The sequence below is a fragment of the Cupressus sempervirens genome, chromosome 11, assembly GCF_028749045.1.
Source record: "Cupressus sempervirens isolate cs-2001-9-10 chromosome 11, ASM2874904v1, whole genome shotgun sequence".
Taxonomy (NCBI): domain Eukaryota; kingdom Viridiplantae; phylum Streptophyta; class Pinopsida; order Cupressales; family Cupressaceae; genus Cupressus; species Cupressus sempervirens.
Window position 1 is genome coordinate 371,259,140 of NC_143128.1, and position 21,945 is coordinate 371,281,084.

The 21,945-nt window shown below is 34.9% G+C and overlaps 1 protein-coding gene across 1 annotated transcript in view; it reads left to right on the forward strand.

Moving 5' to 3' along the window:
- The window catches only part of CJD1 (Chloroplast J-like domain 1), a 99,244-nt gene that overhangs the window by 65,327 nt on the left and 11,972 nt on the right, over positions 1-21,945 (forward strand). The window contains exons 5-6 of the mRNA XM_089808806.1: positions 10,585-10,640; positions 11,241-11,298. Coding sequence (XP_089664932.1) covers positions 10,585-10,640; positions 11,241-11,298 — 114 coding nt within the window. The remainder of the gene's footprint in view (positions 1-10,584; positions 10,641-11,240; positions 11,299-21,945) is intronic.

Below are 21,945 nucleotides of genomic sequence, written 5' to 3' on the forward strand. Positions count from 1 at the left end.
AGCTTCAGTGCTAGAGCCTGCAAAATAGATTTCAATCAAGCCTACAAGTATGCGTTGAGCAGTAATATTAGAAGCTCCAATTGACTATGCAATATTACATATTTCAGAAGACATTCCATGCCTTACTTTTGGCAAGGTGTAAAAACGAAGTTACTGATTCTTCAGGGAAGCCCCCGAGTGCCGATGCTGTTGCAGACAGGTTCTGGATGCATTCGGAAGCCCTGTGGAAACTGGTTGGAAGCTAGCCATAGGTTTTTGGATTCGTTTGGAAGTTCTAGCTTCCAAATGCATCCGGAAGCTTGTGGCTGGCTTCCAAACGCATCTAGAAGCCTGTGGTTGGCTTTCGGCCAGCTTCCATAGGGCTTGGCTTCCAAACACATCTAGAAGCCTATGGCTAGCTTCCGACCAGCTTCCACAGGGCTTTTGGACGCAAGCCGAATAGCCAAAACAAATATAAAAAATCCAAAAACAACTTAAGTTGCCCAATATGCACATGTTGTAATTGATTTTTTAGGTTTTTTTTGCTATGAAACCCTAAAATGACCTTAAAGGTGAATGTTGAAGAATTCACAACTCATTTTTGAACTTTGTTTGCACCTACAACCACTTCTCTCTTGGTCTCTAGTTTGGATTGCCATTGTGAAGCCAAGTTCAACATTTTCAAAGAGGAGTGATTGAAGGGCGAGAGATAGCTTTCTCAAAGGAGTTTAAATCATTCAAGGTAATTGATCAATCCCATTTTTGAGTATTTTGATGATTTTTTTTGAGTTTTTGATGAATTTTGTCAAGTTCTTGAAGATAATTTTCAAGTTTTTTGTTTGAAAGATGTATAGAAGCAAGTTTGGGTATCTATTTTAGTAGTTTTTTCTTACTTGTTTCCACTTTTATGCATGATGTTCATAGTTGTTACGACCTAATTAAAATTTATTTATTTTCTTATAGAATAGGTTTCAAATAACTAGGCAAGAATGGATACCGGTGGTTGTGCTAGTGAAAGTTCAGTGGGGGGCCAAGGATGGCAAGGGGCCGATAATTTCAAAACTGATATAGGTTCTCCTTTGTGGAGACATACAACATTGATATCACAGGTTGCAAGAGGTGGCTCATACTATTGGAAGTGCAATTGTTGTCAAAGTAACAAAAGAAAACCTTTCAATAGCTTATATTCCTGGGCAAAGCTTCATTTTATGGGCCTTGCTGGCAAAGGATTTGCAATGTGCAAAGGCAAAAAATGGTACTAGGATGACTAGTGCAGAAATACTTTCATTTGTAAGAGAACACGAAGCTGCTGATGCATTGATCAATAGATAAATAGAGTTACTATCAAGGTCCATCCTCAAAGAGCAAGATGCATGCACCCACCGAACCAATTGCATTCTCCCAACACCCATTCTTGCAAGTACCTATGCTAGGAGAGGATGAGGACGAAGTGCAAATTTCAACTTGCAAAAGAGGCCCATTGCACTCTGCATTTCAACTTGGTGAGATCACCATATTGGAAGGAAATGGTGCCAGCAATCAAGGAATCACCAGCTGATTACACAAGCCTGGGGTATGAAAAGGTGCGTACAACTATTGCAACAAGAGAAGACACATATAGAGAAAGACCTTCAACCAATCAAAAAATCTTGGAAAACTTTGGGTCTAACTATTGTGTTAGATGGTTGGAAGGATGCAAGAAATCGACCACTAATTAATGTGATTGCAATTTCCCCCAAAGGGGCAATGTTTTTTAAGGCTGTTGATTGTGAGGGGCAAGTGAAGGATTCCGAATTTATTTCTAGAATTCTCATTGAGGCCATTGAGATGGCAGGTAGTGAAAATGTGGTACAGGCGGTCACAAACAATGCCAAAAATTGCAGGGGTGTAGGTGCTTTGGTTGAGAGTCGGTATGACCATATTTTTTGGACCCTATGCACTGTTCATTCCCTTAACTTGATCATGCAGAAGATTGGCACTCAAATAGATTGGGTGAAGAAAATATATCAAGAGGGGGAGGAGATACAAATGTTTGTGACAAATCACCACATGTCACAATACATTTTTAGAACATACTCTAAATTGGAGTTGCTAAAGGTAAATTGATTTTTTAAAATTACTAAGTTTCATGGATTTGTAATTTAGTTAAAAATTAAAATTTATAATTTTATTGTCAATTGACATATTGTTAACTTGCTTAGGTTGTTGAGACCTGTTTTGCATCTCATACAATTGTTATGAGACAACTCCTCAAGGTAGAAGATGCATTGGGCCAAATGGTCATTGACAATTAATGGGGCATATGGAAGGCCTCAAATTCAGAAAGAGCACAAAGGGTTAGGGATTTGGTCTTGAATGAGAGTTGGTGCTTGTGTGGCATATGTATTAGTTTTCACCGAGCCCATCATGACTATGCTTTGTTTTGCTGATACAAATACACCTTGCTCGGGGGATGTGTATGATGGTATGGACACCATGGTTGAGAAGGTAAAACATTCTATACAAGCACATGAGAGTGACCCCACACAAAGCGAAGCCTTATGCAAACAAGTGCAAGCAATTATCCACCATCACTAGAATAAGATGACTACCCCATTGCACCTCCTTGCATATGCCTTGTCTCCTAGGTACTATAGTGAGGAGGTACTTGGTATGTCGGGTAGAGTTGCACCGTTTGCGAATGAGGAGGTTGCTGAGGGGTGCTACAAAGCTCTTACAAGACCCTTCCCACTAGAAGAAATGCATGAAAAAGAAAGGGTAGAATTTGGGCTGTTTGCTTCGGGGTTAAAGCATTCTCCATTTGCACTAAAGGACTAAAATGGAATGACAGCTATCATATGGTGGTACATGTATGGTCAACCTTTCAAGCATCTTCAACCTCTTGCAATCAAGGTCCTATCACAAGTAAGTTTTTAATTTTTTATAAAAAAACTTTTATGTTTACACTTGCATTGTAGATTTAGTGTTTCACACATTCTTTAAAATTAATTTGCTTTTCATTTGTATGTTTTGTGACAACTATCTAGGTTGCTAGTTCTTTTGCTGCTGAAAGGAATTGGAGTAATATTCCTTTATCCATTTAGTGAAGTGCATCCGGTTGGGCTCCAAGAAAGCTGAGGGCTTGGTCTTTGTCCACACCAACTTGCGTCTTTTGTTACGTAAGAATGATCATTACAAGGAAGGGGCAACAAAGCTTTGGGATGTAGCCCCTGAGTGTGCAGATTTGGATGCAGCACTTCATGATCTTACTACAATTGGAGATGGTGATGATTGTAAGCATACTTTTAGCACACGCTTTTTTAACTTTGAAAATTTGCCCCATGGGAAGAATCTCTAAATCATCCTAGTGTTTTGATTGGTTTTTATTGCTAATGATAGTTTTGTAGACTATGACTTGTGAAGAAGACAATGTTATGAAGAAATGTCGAACCCGAACTTGAACTTCAAGTTCAGAGGTTAAAGTTCAAAGTTCAAAATTGAGTTCATTGATTTAGAGTTCAAGTCCGAGTTTGTAGAATCAAAGTTCAAGCTTCAAGTTCAGAGGTCCACCTTGCCAGGTTTTGAAATGCAAATTCAGAGGATCGGTGGCTCAAAAATCAAAACTAGGTTCAGATTTTGTTTCAAGTTTCAAAGTTAAAGTTCAAAAGCGTTAATGATTGGTTATGTAACATCCCGGTTTCTCGGGTCTAAATTAACAACTAATATGCTCATAGAATACAATTATTACTTCAATTTCATAGGAAGACAGTTATATCAGTCATGTTCATGTGAATGAGATTTGCCGTTAAAATTAGTTAGAGAAAATTTTCTTAACTAAGAACTTAAAACACCATCAATGTAAGAAGGCTTCTACAATCACCCAGATTAGTCTACAAATACCACTATAACAAAATCATATAATGACTACCATCCAATACTGCTATATCAAAATCAAATGACGATTACTATTAAAAACCACTATATAAAATTAGGGCATCACAAACCACTGTATCAATTAGGGCATCAATTACCATTGGATCATTTAGGACTTTTGATACCATTGTATCACTTAGGGCTTTCGATACCACTGATTCAATTAGGGCTTCCAATACCACTGATTCAATTAGAGCTTCCAATACCACTGTATCATTGAGGGTTCTAGTTACCATTGAATCAATTAGGGCTTCAGATACCATTGTATCATTCCTTTCCTTCCGATTTCTTAACTGTGGCAATAACTCAAGATTAGAAAATATGCTCATATTCGATATTCATATAAATGAAAAACAATCCATCAATCTATCTCTCGCATCTAGGTGTAAAATATCTGTAACGATGAAATAACTCAATTAATCTTACCTTCTTGCATATACATCATAAAAGTGATAATACCTATTTCCGACAAACAATTGAATGTATGGCTTATCTTTGTTTGTTGTACATCCGACAACTTGGGGAGAGATGAAATATTGCCAGGGGCTTAACCACCCAACCTCGGATCAAACTTTATTTCCCCACACAATATCCAACAAGAAAGGCCCTCCCTACCCGGAATTGGACTTGGAACAACTGTCATCTACTGAGCATCTTGGTATCTAACCATACCATTCAACTTGACAACAGGAAGATACCATTAACAGGATCATGCATGAGCTATTAATTGATCATTACTTAGATAATCATATTTGATTTCATTCTTGGTTCTTTGCAGGTGAACTCCACCTCTTCACCATTTCATGGCTTCTTTGTCAGTGAATCCTAGGTGCCTGAAAGATAATGATCATTCTGTTTTTATTTACACCTCTTCACCATTTCATGGCTTCATTGCCTGGTGAATCCTAGGTGTTAAAGATTCTAAGAGCGATCTATTCTTTGTTTCGGAAAATATAATAGCATGTTTATTGATATTGATTAAAAAAAATACTCACTACAGCTTCAAATCGATTTCATAATGATGCTTTGATTTTACAAAGATAGAACTAAAAGATCTCAATGGCTCAGCGAAATGTAAGAGACCATCAGCTAGGTATTTGTGTCAAACCAAATATGTTTGGCTGCATTCGGTCTGCTACTTGAAAAAGGATGAGTATGATATTCAAATGCATGAAAAGTATCATTCACAGTCCTAGCAATAATGTTCAGTTGTAGTCAGACTTATGCTTCAGAAAAGAAGGAAATTCGAATACATATGTTTTACTATACATATTTCTGGCATTGTAAAAGCCGGCAGCTATCAGTCTTATATTCATGTAAGAAAGGAATTATATGAATTGCAATGCATAAAACCCTGACCAGAGATTGGCCTGAAGTCTGTCAGGATGTGGCTCCTTCCGTCCTTGGCCAGAACTCTTGTAGGGAAATTCTTTTCACCTGCTAGCTTGGACTCTTGGCTTAAGTATTCAGCGATGGCGGAATAAGGAAAGATCAGTGTAATACTGACTGTGCAAAATGGATTGTAATGGCTCGGCTGGAAAATGTGTATCACAGCTTAGTATGATTATCACGGCAAAAAGGAAAATGTATCAATCAAGGAGAGAATGTCGTTGCTTGGTCAATACACAGCTCTCTTAAAGACTAGCCGAGACTTCTCGACTTATATCTGTTATCAAGAAAGACTATTTGACTACATCATAAATTCAAATTTGGAAATGAGAGAATTAAAGAGGGAAAAGAAGTAAGGAGGAATTAAAGAGTTTAAACTTTATTTTATTATTATGATATGCTCTTATATACGTTCACATAATTATATTGATGAAGTGACATCATTAGATTATATTATTATAATTTATTGGTGCCATTTCATTTTTATATTTATGTTCGTATTTAAGTGTTTATTATAATGATAAAATAAGAAAATTTAATAATAAATCTCTAAAGGTATGAATTATATTTTAATTTAGATTATTTTATGTTTTTATTATATTGTTTCCTTAATAGCTCATGCGGGTCCTATAGATGTATCCTATTTCAAGTCACTAGGTCCTCAACCCATTTGCCCAGATGGCGATGCTCTTGCCCAATTCTTTTTTGACAATGCTTCCACCCCTTAGACATGCTTCCTACAAGGAAATTCCTCCACAATTGATTTATCATAATAAATTATTTAGTTATAAATAATCACAACGGTTAACCATCTTCTCAATTCCATGAATTTGTGATTAATGATCAACTAGCATGTTATCTTCACTTGAAATTATAACGACTAACTATCTTACCATTTTCATAGGATCATAACAAATTAAACTGCCAACTAACTCCATGTGAACCTCAACAGCTATATTTTAAATTAGGTCAAAAATTGGGATGTAACATATTCAAAGTTCAGAATCGGAGGTTCAATTTTATGATTCAATGTTCAAAGCTTGAAATGTAGTTCAAATATGTAAGGCTCATGTTCAGAGTTCTAGTTTTGGCATAGTTCTGCAATTTGAATTCAGTGATCCAAAATATAGGTTCAGATGCATAGTTTTTTAAAAAAATTCTCAAAATCCCAAGGTTCAAAATACAAACTCGGTGGTCCAGATTTTAATTTCGAAGGATCAAATGCTAGTCTTCTTAGTTGCATGTCTGATGTTGAGGTGTATAGGCTTAGGAGTTCAAGTTTGCAAACATCTTACTTCATCTACATTGCTCTCGGTGGAATTTAATAGCATGTAAAAGTGCATAAGCCTGGATGCTTGAGAACTAGTGGGTCTATATATTTAAGTAACCTTGACAATCGAGAAATATAGTAGTTTTTCAAAGGGTTATGATAACTTTGTGTGAATGGAAGGCGTGATATCTCTTTGGAGGAGAAATCATTTTTAGAGAATGGTGTTAGTAGCTCAACATTCACAATACAAGCCCAAGTGTTAATAAAAAGTAAATGCACATCAGGGTAAAGCCACAAACAAGAGGATACATGAATCAAGATCATCATGATACAAATTCAAACTTGATACCAATAACCATTATATCTTCGGTTCAGGTCTCCAAGGACAAGATAGGTCACAAAAAAGCATGAGATTGTTGGTCAAATACCCGACAAAATGTCAATACAGAAAATAGAAAGACGCCATGTGATTTGGAGGAGTGGTGTAGATATACATTTTATCAAGCATCTAATTTTTTCCCCTTTATAGATTAAAGTAATTCTCAGTGACACCATGAGTTGAACACCAAACACATGGTCGGCATATGAAATCCCCAAAGAAAGAATCATTTGAGTTTGTGAGCTAATGTATAGAGTGTGGGAATAGTAGTGAAATGTTTGATAGGATGCTGCCCATTGACAATGATAACTGATGATCATGTGCTCGGGTAAGAGCTTGCAGTGTCATGGTTTCAAATCACTATGAAAGCCATATGATGTTTGAAGAAGTGATTCGCGAATCAAGAGGAGCACAGACAATGCACGCAAACTGTTTGACCAAATACCAAGTAGCAATGCACCAAATATCCTCATCGGATGGCTAGGTTACATTGAGTATCTAAGTTTCAAATCTGCATGGAGGAGCACCAATTGTCTAACAAGGTGTTTGAAGAAATGACGGATATCATTAGATCACGGGACTCCAAAAAGCATGACCTTTGCCAATATGATGAAGCTTAGTCATTCAAATTTTCCCAAAATATGCTAATGATTGGGAGGTAGAGATAATCTATTCGAACATGTGCAGGTGCAAAGAGGAAACTACCATTGTTTATAAAATTGTAGCAGTGACTTCTTCACAATATCGGGTTAAAAAGGGGCTTTGAGATATAAAAGCATCACACGAAGTGCATGTGGTTAATCATGGTGGTACAGGTTTTAATAGGGGAAATGAAGATTGCAAACTGAGAGACATATGTCAACATTTTGGAGTTGATTCATTGGTATACAATGGAGAACTTATGTTGAAACAAGAAATTTTCAAATTCCATGGTACACTTGGCAACTTAGAAGATAGAGAAGTGTTCAACGAAATGTCTCTGAAGAAGCTACATAACCACGAACCCTAGTAACCTGACTCTTATACCAACAAGTGACACCTGTCTAAGAGAGGGTATATGTCACTTTGGAATCGGTCTTGGTCTTATTATTTATTCAGATGATATGTTTGAAGGTAAAGGAGACAAATATGTTTAATATTAAAGAAGTGAAAATGAATCAAATACCGTGTCCATCTGCTTGTCACAAATTAATTTAAGGAGGGAGGTGATTACAAAAAGAAATCAAGGACCCAATAATATTATTAATCAAGAGTCAGTTGCTTTTAAGAATCAGTTATGTCAGGAACCAAAAGGAGGCCATGGAGGATTATTTATTGAAAATCTTTTCTCAAGAAAAGGGTTCTTTTTTTGCATGTTGTGAGGCTGCCATGAGAGGAATATATGTTCTGTTTGTAACAAGGAAATAGGGGAAGATTATTTATTTTTCTGCAAAAGTTGATTTTAATCACAAGGACAGGGAAATCGTGTGGTTTATTTTGTTTTGTGCATAAAACGAAGAGAAGTTTATATTTATCAGATCTTGTGGTCTGAATATATCTTTCTTGGATTGATACTAATCGTGTGTCACATCTTTCGTGTTTTGGATGCAGTCCTGTGGTCACTTATAGTTTGTAGAAAAAAAACATTTTCTTTCATTTTCTCTACAATGTAAAGAAGGATTGAATAAATGGTCATGTGGCTATTTTCTGATCTTTCTCTCATATATTCTAATCTATAAATCTAGCAATTGCATTCATTTCATGTCTATGAATGAATGTCAGAAATCCTTAGTATCTTTAGGTTAAAGATACATCCTATTATTCAATTCATTGTAAACCTTTCAACGAGGGAGCTGTACCTCTCAATTCAGAGGAGAGTTATCAGCCTATGATAACTCATCCAATTGATAGTTTTGTTTGTTCTTCTTTCTAGGCATTTAAGAGTCAATTTATTTCATTATTTTTGAAAGACAAATCTGTTTACTAACAATGATGATAGCTTGGCACATGGTGCATCTAGCATAAGTGGAACTATGTTTGGTTCAAATGATCTTTCAGCAGTTGGAGATGATGATGAGAATGTGGATTTTCTTGTGAATCCCTATGATTCAGACTTTGATGCATATTAGTTGATTGAATCTTCAATCATTAACTAAGTTTTTGTTTTGTTGGAATCTTGAACATGACCTATTTGAACTTATTGTCTAAGACTAAACTGTAATGTTTGACAAGCATATATTGATATATCATATGAATTTAGAAATATCTTGAATTTTGATATAGGGTTAAGTATCATAGTCATACTATCAAATGATTTGTTTTTGTATATTTCTTGCATTTGTTTGCATATTACACACACACACACACACACACACACACACATTTTTTCTTGCATTTGTATCCAAAAAAAATTACCCTCATCCCGTATCCGCTTCCAGAATCCGCATCCGAATCGGTAACTTGTAAAAAGAATAAAATGATGTTGATGACTCTATAATGTCATTTATGAATTTTCTTCATAAAGCTCAGGGGTTTCGATGTATTTGTATGGATATTTCCTGTAGCTGATATATTTTTGGTGTTAATTTATCTGATGCCCATACATATTGCAACCATCATCCCATCTAACATTTATATATATATGAATACACACAATACAACTTTCGTGATCTTTTTGATCTCGGACTACTAAGTTCTGAAACATCATAAATGTATTAAAAATATGATTTTGCTATTTTACTTGTGAAGGACTTCAATTTCTGAATGAGCAACCCTTTCTTGCTTTTCATAAGGAGTTCCAGCCAGGAAACAGTATTCAATAGAGGTGATCAGAACTGATAATGAGGCAGCTGTGATGACTCCAGAGGAACCAACGCTATAGGTGTATTTTAAGAGTGCCCTTCCTGGTGAAATCATGTACACCTAAGATTCAAAAGGACCCACCATCATGTCTTAGACACTCTTGCAGTAGCACTTAGTATAGGAAAGATTCTAAAAGTTTATGTCAGCTATTTGTTTCTGCATGACTACTTTAGGAACTGATCTGGCAGATCCAAATTTTAATTGCATGCTGGCTGCAGTTCTTCTAAATCTTTGGTATGTGCAGGATGTTTTTAATGCTGGATATGTTCAGGAAGACTGGTATAAGTGGGTTTATTTTCTTTTGATGCTGTTTGATACCAGTTTTATCCTTTTTGATAGGTCTAGGTGGTTGATTTTTGGTATAGAGATTTTTTTCTAGTGACTTAAGTAGGAAATGATTGAAGTCATTTCTTCTTGTGTAATTCACGTTTGAATAATTTATACCACCTCAATATATCATATAAAATCAACATGTTATACACATTAAGAGAAAATTTCTTTTAATATTTAAGCTATCATTTATCTATCCTACTCTTATTTGTTGAGAATAAAATTTCTTTTAATATTTAAGCTATCATTTATCTATCCTACTCTTATCTATTGCTGGTACATGACATGTAATGATATAAGCATGTGAGTTTTTGAACCAATTACCTTTAAAATATGCATTATCTTGATAAAACATGAATAAGTTTTTGCCGACACCGAATGTTAATCTTGGAACTATTTAAAATTTTGAAAACATGTTCAAGTTTGGTTTGCTTGCATAATATTTTTTGAAGAGCATAGATTTATATAGTTTTGATTTCTACAGGTTTCAAAGGATATAAGATATGCTGACAAGCAACCAATTGTACCTTGGGGCCCAAGGTCATCCTTTCTAAGCTTTTCTCAATTCTCAAGGGTTAAAAAAGAGTGAAAATCATTCTGCATTTGCATAAAACATGGAAGAAATGCAAATATAGTTTTATAAGATTGGAATAAGAACTAAATGATTGTGGAGTGGGTTTGTGTACCACAAAACATGATTTTTCAAGCTATCATATTTCTTTGAAATGGAGATTGAAATAATTCGGCTTGTTTCTTTGAAGTTCTTGAACTCTGAGGAGAAATTATCAAGAATTAGAATCAACTAGGGTACTAGCTTGATTTTCCATTTTCTAATTATAGCTTCAAAACATAGCTGTTAATGTAAAAGGATTTGGAAACCAATGAATGTCTAATGTGTTCACTAGGTAGGAAATATATTGTAAGCTTTCTTATTTCTCCATTGCATAGACTATGTCCATTTTTTCAGATGTGCTTAAATATTATGGCTACTGGAAGTTTAGTATGCCATTGCCTATGGTATCAGTTCAAATGTCTGCGATGTCAGTACAGGAGTAGGCTATGCACTAATGAAATATTTAATTTAACTGAGCATCATCAGTTAGTTTTCTTATGGATCTTCTTTCTTGGCTTGATATGCAGGTATGCACGCTCTGAGAAAAAGGACATACTGATTAACCTCGCAGTATCTTTATTCTGTGTAAGCTGGGAGTTTTATCCCATACTTCTTAGTCCACTAACATTGTATGCTATCCATCAGTTGTTGCATGTGATTTTTTGGGAAACACAATTGTAAATTTATTTATTTTATCAAATGTTTTATTAGGCCAGAGATGGTCTGGGATGCTTTCTTTCTAATATGAAGTATATGATGGGTTATTGAAATGGCTGTGCTCATTTTAATTTCTCTAGTGACAGAAATTATATCTCTCTGTTAGCACATATATTAGTATAAATATTCTATGTATGAAGTCATATCAATTTGTTAAGCTCAGAATGTTGAGTTGCATATGGTGACGAAAACTAAAATGCAGCATGTTTGCATTTACCATCATTTACAATTCTAGTTTGCATTATCAAGAGGGCAAGTTTGCCGTAAACTGCAAATAATTAAGTGACTGAAGGCCAATGCTTGAGCTGTAGTGCGGGTGTGCCCCCAAACAGATTATTGTGGGACACGATCATAGGTTTATTCGGAATCTGTGTTGGGCGGCTAGGTAAAGGATTACAGGACCAGGGGAACCAAATATGATGGTTAATATATGAAGTAATTGACTACAAAAGGCTGATTGAATTTTGGAGTCATGATTAGATGCGATTTAATATCCATGATAGAGATCTGAGAAACCATCAGCAGCAAGGCCAAGAAGCCATAGTAGGGCTCCAGAGGACAACACAGACCCTTAATGTTGGCTTTAATATACCGATTGAGTATCATGGTGGCCAACATGATCACATTGTGGGTTAAATGGAACTTTTAGAGAGATACTATAGGTGGTTCTTTATGGTCAAATTCACATTATTCCTTATATAGAGCACACCAGGAAGAATTGCCTCATAGTTAGAAATGCATTTTCTGTTTTCTGATTTGTAGGGTATAGATCGTTGGAAGAGTATGGGGTTTTATAGATTCACATGACAATATGGCATAAATGGAGTTTTTACTAACATGCTAGCCAAAGGCACGTAGGTGTTGCATCTAGATAAAATTAATTTGCATCAAGAATAAAAATAAACAATTTACAATAGAAGTTATTACATAGGTCAAAAAGAGAAAAAATGTTCTTTGGTTTGAATTTCCATAGATGGAGACTATAGATGATTTGTTCTTAATTGTTTTATAAAACCACTCATATCTACATAAATTATTGACTCTATTTATGAATGATTAAAAAGTGTATCAATGTGCCATAGAAGTAATTACATAGATTACATTGAGATAAAATGTTCTTTGAATTGAATTTCATATATCAAGAGTATAGATGATTTGTATTTAATTGCTTCAGAAAACCACTCATATTTACATAAATTATTGATTATACACAATAGTTAATATCCTACCTGCAAAATTATGTCATGTTATGATAGTCTTGCATATTCATTTGATGTGTATATTCAAGGACATGGACTTCTCCTCGGAACATGATTATCTTGTTTGATCCAAATGGATTCGTGTATATGCCCGCTATCTATTTTTGGGTGCTCATTGTTAACAAGATGATCTTTAGCTGGCTGCATTAAGGTGTTCTTGCTCAGATAGATATTGCAGATTTCATATTTTTCAATATGGGCTGAGAATTCGTGTTTGCCAATATAATGCATTTTCACCTTGGGTTTGGAATGCTTGGATTTGGCCATCAATACATAATATAAAAAAGAAAAAGGAAAATAAGTTGACATAAAGTAAATAATTCATCATTTTATAATTGATAAATTCACATTAAATTATCTATTATATAATTTTATATATTTTTTATTCAATTAGTGAAAATCACTTATATAAATATATATATTATAAATAAATAAAAATTGTATAGGGGGGAAGATGGTGGCATATGGGATATTGGTAGAAAGTGATAGTAAGCAAAAGAGAGTATGGGAGAGTAGGTGGACAATGGCATGAAATTTGAAATTCAAATGGCAAGGATATACATTGGAGGTGCTAGGATATTCATTAGAATAAAGGTGGGCATAGTAAGAATAGGACAAGTGGTGATCAATGGTAGGTTAGGACCCTTGACAAGTTTGAAAGTAGGCATGATTGGCTTTGGCATCATTAAGAATGGAGCCATTTGAGCCGTTTTGAGGATATTGGCCCTCCTAAGCATAGATGCTCACTTTCTAACATGTGGAAGGAAGAGTGGAGGGAAGAAGAAAAACCACCCTTAATTTGGGGAATTTGGTGATTAGGTAGAGGTTGATATGGAAAGGTGGAACCCTAGAGGCACCTTTAGGGATATTACATTTTTTATTGGTCAATGAAACAACAAGCATCATAATGGCAATAAGGAGATGTTTGAGGAAATCAATATATACTAATTTTAGGTTCGAGGCATTGTTAATGGCTTTGGCTTCATGAGCCCTACTTGGGAAATTCTCGAAGCTTTGTTTAGCTAGGGAGTAGCAGTAGAGTTGGATGAAGATGAGTTGTGGGGCCAAATCAAGATTAGGACTTTGCTTGTAGGTATTTTCATGTTTGTGTTTTGAAAGCGAAATTGAGGGACAAGGTCTTCAATGGGGACCTTGGATTGTGGAAGGGGCTAGATTATTCATATAGAACTGAATTGCAAACTTTGATTTGTTGATGATGGGAGTAACAAGATCTTGGGTTTGGGTTAGCCATCAAACTCTACAATTTGTAAATAGAATTCGGGTATTGCCAATTATTTAGAAGTTTGGGGAATAGTTTTGGTGGATGAAAATGTAACAGATGGAAATTGTAATATTTATGCTAGAATTTTTGTGTTAGACTGACATTAATAAGATGCAACTACCTCACATATGTTTGAAGTCATCTACTTTAGAAAAAAAGCAACAAATTGCAGTAGAGGAGCTTTGCTTGACGTATTTCTAATTTTAACTATAAGAATTTAGGTTATATCAAGAGACATTTTCCAACTTTACATAAGCCTAAGCTTGATTTGAAGGATAAGAAGACCATTAATGCAACACAAAGCCTCTTATGGGTTATAGCGAGTGTGGAGATAGATTGCAAAGGACAGAGTCTTTATGGAACCTAATGAGGAGCATGTGGATCTCTAGATGGTGCCCAAGGCCCTGCCTGAATTTCATCTCATAGTCAGCCTTGGCTGGCCGTATAATATATTAATATATTTTGAACAATTCATATATATATATATATATAATTTTTTTTATTCTGCCACCCCCTGCTGTCCCCTAAAACTAAGTTGCCGGTTCGGATTTTGGTTCAGATGCGGGTTCGACATTCGGGTTCAAAATTTGATCAAAAGATTTTTGGGCTGGGTTCGGGTTTGTTTTGGGTTCGTCTGTACAAGATTTAAAAATATATATGTGTGTGTGTGTGTGTGCGTGTGCTGCAACATACCAGTTCATACACCACTATGCTAATCGAAAACAATTTAGCAAATTCAACCACCACATATATTAATGATTTGTTCGAATGGCATGACAAAATGTCAAAATATACCACCATAATACCATATGAATGTTTCAGTTTTAAACTTTAGTCTTTAAAACAACAGTGTCAAAATTACTAATCACTGAATCAGTAATCAGTAATCAGTCATAGACTCATATGTGATCAAATGACAAATATCAATGTATCATCAAAAATCATTAGAGTCATCGTCATTAGGCAGTTGCTGATTAGAAGCACAATTAGTGCCACTAGTGTCAGCAGTCTCAACCGTAGTCTCAGCCGTAGCCTCAAGATGAGCTCCATCAGTACTATGTATCTCAGGATCACCATCTTCAATTGCAAGTGCATCAAAGTAGACTTCCAACTCCACGGCCTCTGGTTCGACATTCCATTGTTTTGCCTCCCCCTTTTTGTAGATATTCTCTTTGTGAGTTGTGAGCCTCAAGTTTGAATGCACAAACACCAAGTTATCTTCTTTCTTGGAGTTTAGTCGGTTGCGTTTTATCGAGTGGATGAAGGAGTATGTGCTCCAATTCCTCTTAGATGATGATGAATTAGCAACCTATCAAGATTTGCAAATTTTCCAATAATAAACTAGAAATTAGAGTTTTGAATATTTACCAACAAGAAACTAGTAATTAGAATCTTAAGATTAAAAAACTAACCTGTGATAAAATTTTGATGCCAATGGATTGCAAGTGTTGGTATTTTTGGCCATGGAAGTACCACCATTTATGAGCATCAGCATTGTTTTTGTCTTCAAGTGCGTCAAGACCACAATCATAGGTGCTTGCAAAACTTATAAATTCAGACCTCACTACAGGTCGTAGGTGCTCAGGAAAGAGTCTTCAAAGGGCTGCCTTGTACCTGATAGCGCCTAAATTTAAAGTCTCCAATTTTTATTGCAAGGAGTGGGCAAATGTGGAAGCCATTCCTATAAGTGGTCAAATATCTCAGTCAAAAGGAGTTGGAGCTCTAAACAAGCTCAAAGCCGTTAACAAGTTGTACTGCAGAGATAAAAGAATGTTGTTTTGGCATATTAATGAAGAGCAGATGATGCCACTGATCTTCAAACAATATGGATAGCTATAAAAAATAGATGCAGCTAATCTTCAGTATAAGTATTCAATAGAAGCAATTAGTACATGGCTATCTCTTATTTAAAAGTAAATCATTGAGATATTAACATTGTACACGATCTGCTCAAAAATACAAATTAATTCTGCCTACAGGTTGAGAGTGTTATTGACGACAGCCAATGAGACTGGAAATAAAATAGCAGTTCTCATAACATGGATGTTTGTGTTGAACATGTACAGGTTCAAAATCAAACTTGTATGCACAGATTTGTAGAATGGTCTGAGAGTTTATATTCATATTGCTAGAACCAAAATAAGCCCATACCACTGTGAAGTCTGTCATTATGTACAGAGAAAAGAATGAAAATATAGATGTTCAGCAGATGATATTTCCAGTAATACTCAGAAAGTAATAAGCTTGCCAAACCACAGATTTAATTGCAACATGAGAAACAAATATGTATCCTGATAAGTGCGTTCAAGGAGTTCCATCGTATTCTAATCACTGCAGACAGTTATGCAGATAGGAGATTTGGGAACAAAGTGAAGAGCCTTGATAAGAATGGAGAAACTCATCCGAAATTCCCTGAAATACCAGATATATTATATTGTTGCCGCGAGTATTGGAAGGAACTATGAAAAACGATTTTTCCAGTTTTCCATTGATAAGTCCTGGATGTATGGTGACAAATAGCACTCACGTCAGGCTTAAAATCAACAGAGAATATAAACATTTAAGAACTAAATATGTATTGTTTGATATCGTCTATAATATGGAGACATACACATTCCTTAGCAGCCCGATGTCTACAGGTGTCAAGGTCTTCCGCAACAAATATTCAGAAATATGTTATCCTCGAGTTATATCTCTTTGAATTACAAAGTTACAGGAGACGTCAGAATTCAAGTAATATGTTGAGGGATATGAAGATTAAATGCATGGGCTAGAACATCGACGATAGCTAAAATAATATTCAAACGATGGAGAGGGCTTTAACAATCTGGAGGAGCCGTAAGTTAAAAGGAGCTGCAGTCTCTATTGCGGCACCAATTCAAGCTCCCACACTCAATACTGGTGAATGAGTTATTCACCAAGGCTATGCCTAGAATGAATATGTAAAAGGGTCAATGATCGCAAATTTATCCTATCTATGCCCAGTGCAATTCCGACATGGTTAGGGGCAAATGATGAGGCATAGGTGTGCGTCCAAGAATGCTAACCGCAAGTGCTCAGAATGCTTATATCTATCGGAGTTAAATTTATAAAGAAATGAGTCTCATCGCAGGAGTTAAATTTTACAAAGTGATCGCCAATGAATTAATAATAATTGTTCCCCAAAGGTTTTTGTTAACCAAAGGATTAAAAATAATTATTATTAAAAGGGTGCAATCATTTATTTTAATAGTATGACTTTTCACTTTGAAAAGTCACATCCCTATCTCATTAAAATATAAATAGGGAGATATTCATATGAAAATAAAACAATGCATCATCGGAACACATTTTATTCACTTAGGAAAAAAATATTTTTATTTTATTATTGTATGGAGGAATAAGGGGTTTATTATGATTTTGTAATATAAAGTCTATTATTTTATTTTTAAATAAAATAAAATGTCTTTTGTTTATCTTTAATGGCATGGAGATTTAAACTGCAGGCGAATCATCCTTCGTAATTATATTTTAGTATTCTGTATATGATTTTGATATTGGATAAGTGGACATGGTCAATTAACATTTTAGATTTGATCATCATTGCTGTTGTGAAATAGTAAATTGTTTCCGTACCTTTGTCCAGTTTGTCTCTCAGCTAGAGGAGTTAAAATTCAATCTAGACTAATTTAAGATTGCATTATAATCAAGGTTGCATGGGTACGTGGGTACGGGAACGGGAACGGGTACGGGAGCGGGTACGGGTACGCATATTTTTCAAAATAGGGGACGGGGGTACGTGTGTAAGCCTAATTTTTTTCTATATAATTAATATTTTATAGAAAATATAAAAATCAAAATATCTGTCATGAGTCATGACATTGAGCATTCAAAACAAGAAATTTGAAAATATAAGCCATAAGTCAAATATATATATATATATATATATATATATATATATATATATATATATGCTATTGCTAAATGTTTAAAGTATTTTTCATAATTGGGGACGGAGGTACTTGGGTATGTCAAACTTACTTAAAAATTACACTTTTATATTTATAAAAAATCTGATTTTATGAGTCATGACAATGGTTTTTCAAAACAAGAACAGTGATAAAGTTTGCAAATGTAATGTACTGTTTTCAGTTTCAGATTTGCTATATGTTTGAAATAATAATACATGATAAATGCTTAGATGCATAACAAAGAAGGCAGACTTTAAACATGAACAAGAAGATCCTAAACCATATGACAATGACATATTGCAAATGATAAACTTTTAACTTGAACAGTGATAAAGTTTATTGTTAATGAGTATCAAAGTTTCAAACTGATTTGGTATTGAATTAAGTTTGATAAACAACAAGCTAATACAAAAACCAAAAACCAAAAAAAAAATCAGAATCTTAATCAAGGTCCTTAGCTATGATGCTCTCCACCAAGTACCCGGTACGTGGGATACGTGTACCCGGTACTTGGGTACGTGGGTACGAGTACCAGGGGTGTGGGTACGAGTACCCATGCAACCTTGATTATAATTGATCTGTCGCATTTGGATTATTAAAATTATTGGTAGTATAAGTGCATTGAACATTATGAAGTTGTATGTAAAAATTCTCTGAAGTTGACTCTATCGCCCGGATGAACAAAGGCACTGGTCTTTTTATTATTAAAGTCAGAAAATCTATAATTTCCTTCTTGCAAGCATCAAATTAATTATTATTCAATTTAACAGTACATTCAACCATTATCCAATATTCAATTTCATTTTGATCGAGTTTGAGGACCTTGCCAACCGAAGAACTCCAAAGCTTAAATTCGCTATAGAAAAGCCTTGAACCAGACAGTCAGCGTTTGAGGTGAAGACTTACCCGCCTGGGTGTAGCGGAGCCTGAAGTGCAGGGGAATCTAGAGGTATTCCTGTTCGTTGGCCAGAATTGATTGAGAAGTCCTATTGGAGAAGTGGTAGGCTCTTGGATTTCCAATTTGCAATTTTGGGAATCAATAGATTGGCGACTCTATTGGGGAAGTTGCAGAATAAACCCTAAGAGTTTCTGATTGCAGATTAGTAAGAGTTAGATTTTATTTAATTTGTTAAAATAATTTGATATATTTGAAATTTTGGATTAATAAGTTTTTACATTTAATATTGTGCATTTTAATTTCTATGAAGATTTTGATCTCGTAATCATTTTATGAATCTATTTGCTTTGTGGAGATTGTAACTTGTAGAGCATTGTGTGTCTTCTTTAAATCCTTGACACAGGTGAGATACACTCTGCTAGAAGGAAGAACTCAAATTCTTGAAGCTTATTCATGTCCTCCATTTGGAGGTGGCGACTCTATTGTATTGTGATTGGTACTTTAACAAAAGGAGTGCCCGGATCATTAGTGACTCTGCTAAGGGAGCAAACTCAGAAGGAAATTGTAGATGGTCTTTCAAATGCATCGATCGTTTCAGAGAAAGCCTTTTGTTCCATATGGCATCAGGCCATTGGATTTCAACAATTTTGATTATGAAATTAGCAGGTTATCTCCAAAGTTTTCACAATTGGTACCAAAATTTCATGGAGAATGGGATGAATCGGCAATTCGACATTTGGATGCATTCTATACATTTATAGAAGTCTATGAGATTTGTGCAGAAGATCAAGTAATGAAATTGTTTGCCAAGACTTTGAAGTACAATGCAAGACAGGCATATGAATCATTACCCACACAGTGTATCTCCTCTTGGAAACAATTTGAAGGATGGTTCCTATATGAATTTGATGATGCAAGCCACGAAGAAGAGATGTGCTATGAGCAGTATAACGATCAGAGCTGCAACATGGAGGAGGATCCTGACATGTCTCTACTTGACGCCTTTTACAATTTGGAAAGATATGAAGGCGAGACTTTAGCACATTTGTTTTTGAGGGTGATGAACAATTATCATGAGATTCCATCAAGCGTCAAACCTCCTTACAAGGAGTTTCTAAACAAAATTGTCAAGTTGCAAATTTCGCCGAAGGAGCCTGATGTGAAACTTCTTCTTCAGATATGGGATCAAGGTATTGAAGATGAAGCAAAATGTACTAAAGAAATGCAAGAACATAATGATGTTTTAGATCCTATTGTAGAAGAAATCCAAGAAAAATCCGATCATGATGAGACTGGTAAGGAATTAGATTGTAAAGAAAATGGAAATAATGAAGAAGACTCTCTTATTGTGGATGAGATTTCAAACTTGTTAGATGTGGAATATCAAAAGTATGTTGAAAAGGGTGGTCAAATTTTTCTTCTTGTATACAAAGAAAATCAGATTAATGAGATAATAGATATGTCATATGAAACATTCAATGAACAAGAAAAGTTATTCATTTTGACAAATCCATATGACTTTTGTAATGAGGAAACCAATGAATCAGAAGAATCACACACTTACACTTCTGAGGAGAATGACATGTTTGTTGAAAATGAGTATTGTAGTCCAAGTATAGAGAGAAATGTGTTTAGATACAATTTCAAAAAATGTTATGATCCTTTACATGATGAACTAGCAGAAATGAATGAAGAATATAGCCCTTTTACATTTTTAGATTTTGAAGACAATGTGAGCATACATGAAAAAGAAGATGCATCTAGGAAGGATTACAAAATCACTTCAGATCTCTTACGCAATGAAATAATGGAGAATCCGGACATAATATTTTGTGAAAGTGAAGTAGGACAGCATGAAGAAGTTTCAGATGAAGTTTCTTTTGAGGATATTCCAGAGGATGCCTTCTTGAGTCCAGTGTTTGAAGAAGAGTTTTTAGATCAAATATATCAGCACAATGATGAAATGCCTAAGGATGATTCTAAAAATAATAAAAATCATAGCTTATGTGGAGCAATGTATTCAGAGGAAGAGCCATTTTCCAATCCATTTTACAATCAATATTTGCATTTAGAATATCAAAAACATAAGGGGGTTCTATTCAACATGGATTACAATGTACCCGAAGATTTGTCAAAGGCTAAATAAGAGTCTGATACTAAGGACTGCATCGATGAAGCACAAACAGTACGTATTGCTCATAAGAATAATGCATTTGATACAGGTATGAAATATGAATGGCATACTGAGGTAAGTATCCCTGAAGACTCTATGATAACATTTGTTAATAATATGCTTAAAGAATTGCTTTCAAGTTTTCATCATCCATCTTTTGAAGATTTTTCTTTTGTGTATACTAACCAAATCAATGAAGTAAGAGATCAGATGTTTGGATTGAATAATATTGAAATTTATTTTCTCTCAAGTGATCTTATTGATAAGGTAAATGCAAATTCTAATCTTGAACAGGAGATGCATGTGTCGTATGATAATCGATTTATATGTACTAACGGATCAGATTTTACTAATGGGCGATTTGTTATCATATTCATGAGATCCAAATTGTTGCAAGATCAGAATCGGATATTTGATCGAGGAAAGAAGTGATGTTTACTTTTTTTTTTTGGGGTCGGGGGCTCACACAATTTCATGTGCATCATGCTAAGCATGGGTACACGGTCTACTCTTCGAGAGATAACTGAGATCTCGCTATGCTCACAAGGAGCGTACATCCCCAACAAGAGCCACTGATGGAGCTTAATTTTTTGCAACCATTTCATGCTAAGGATTTAGATCATAGCTCTATATGTTAATTGCACATATGTTATGCACACCACAAATATTTGTTCACTATGAGACTCCTCTCTTTAACTAGTCATAATTCTAGGTGCGGATATCTGACAAGGCAGACCGCATTTTGGTATGGGGTTCTCAGCATCATTGAATTGTAATCCTATCACAACTTCAATGTTCTCGGTGACTTAGACATAATCAATACAGGTTGAAAGAGTCAAGGATTATTGGTACTCTACAAATGGAACAATATTTTTGCAACTGATATTGCTTCAAGAGGCTTGGACTTCCCAACTATTGATTGGATTATTTAGGAGGATTGCCCAAAAGATGTG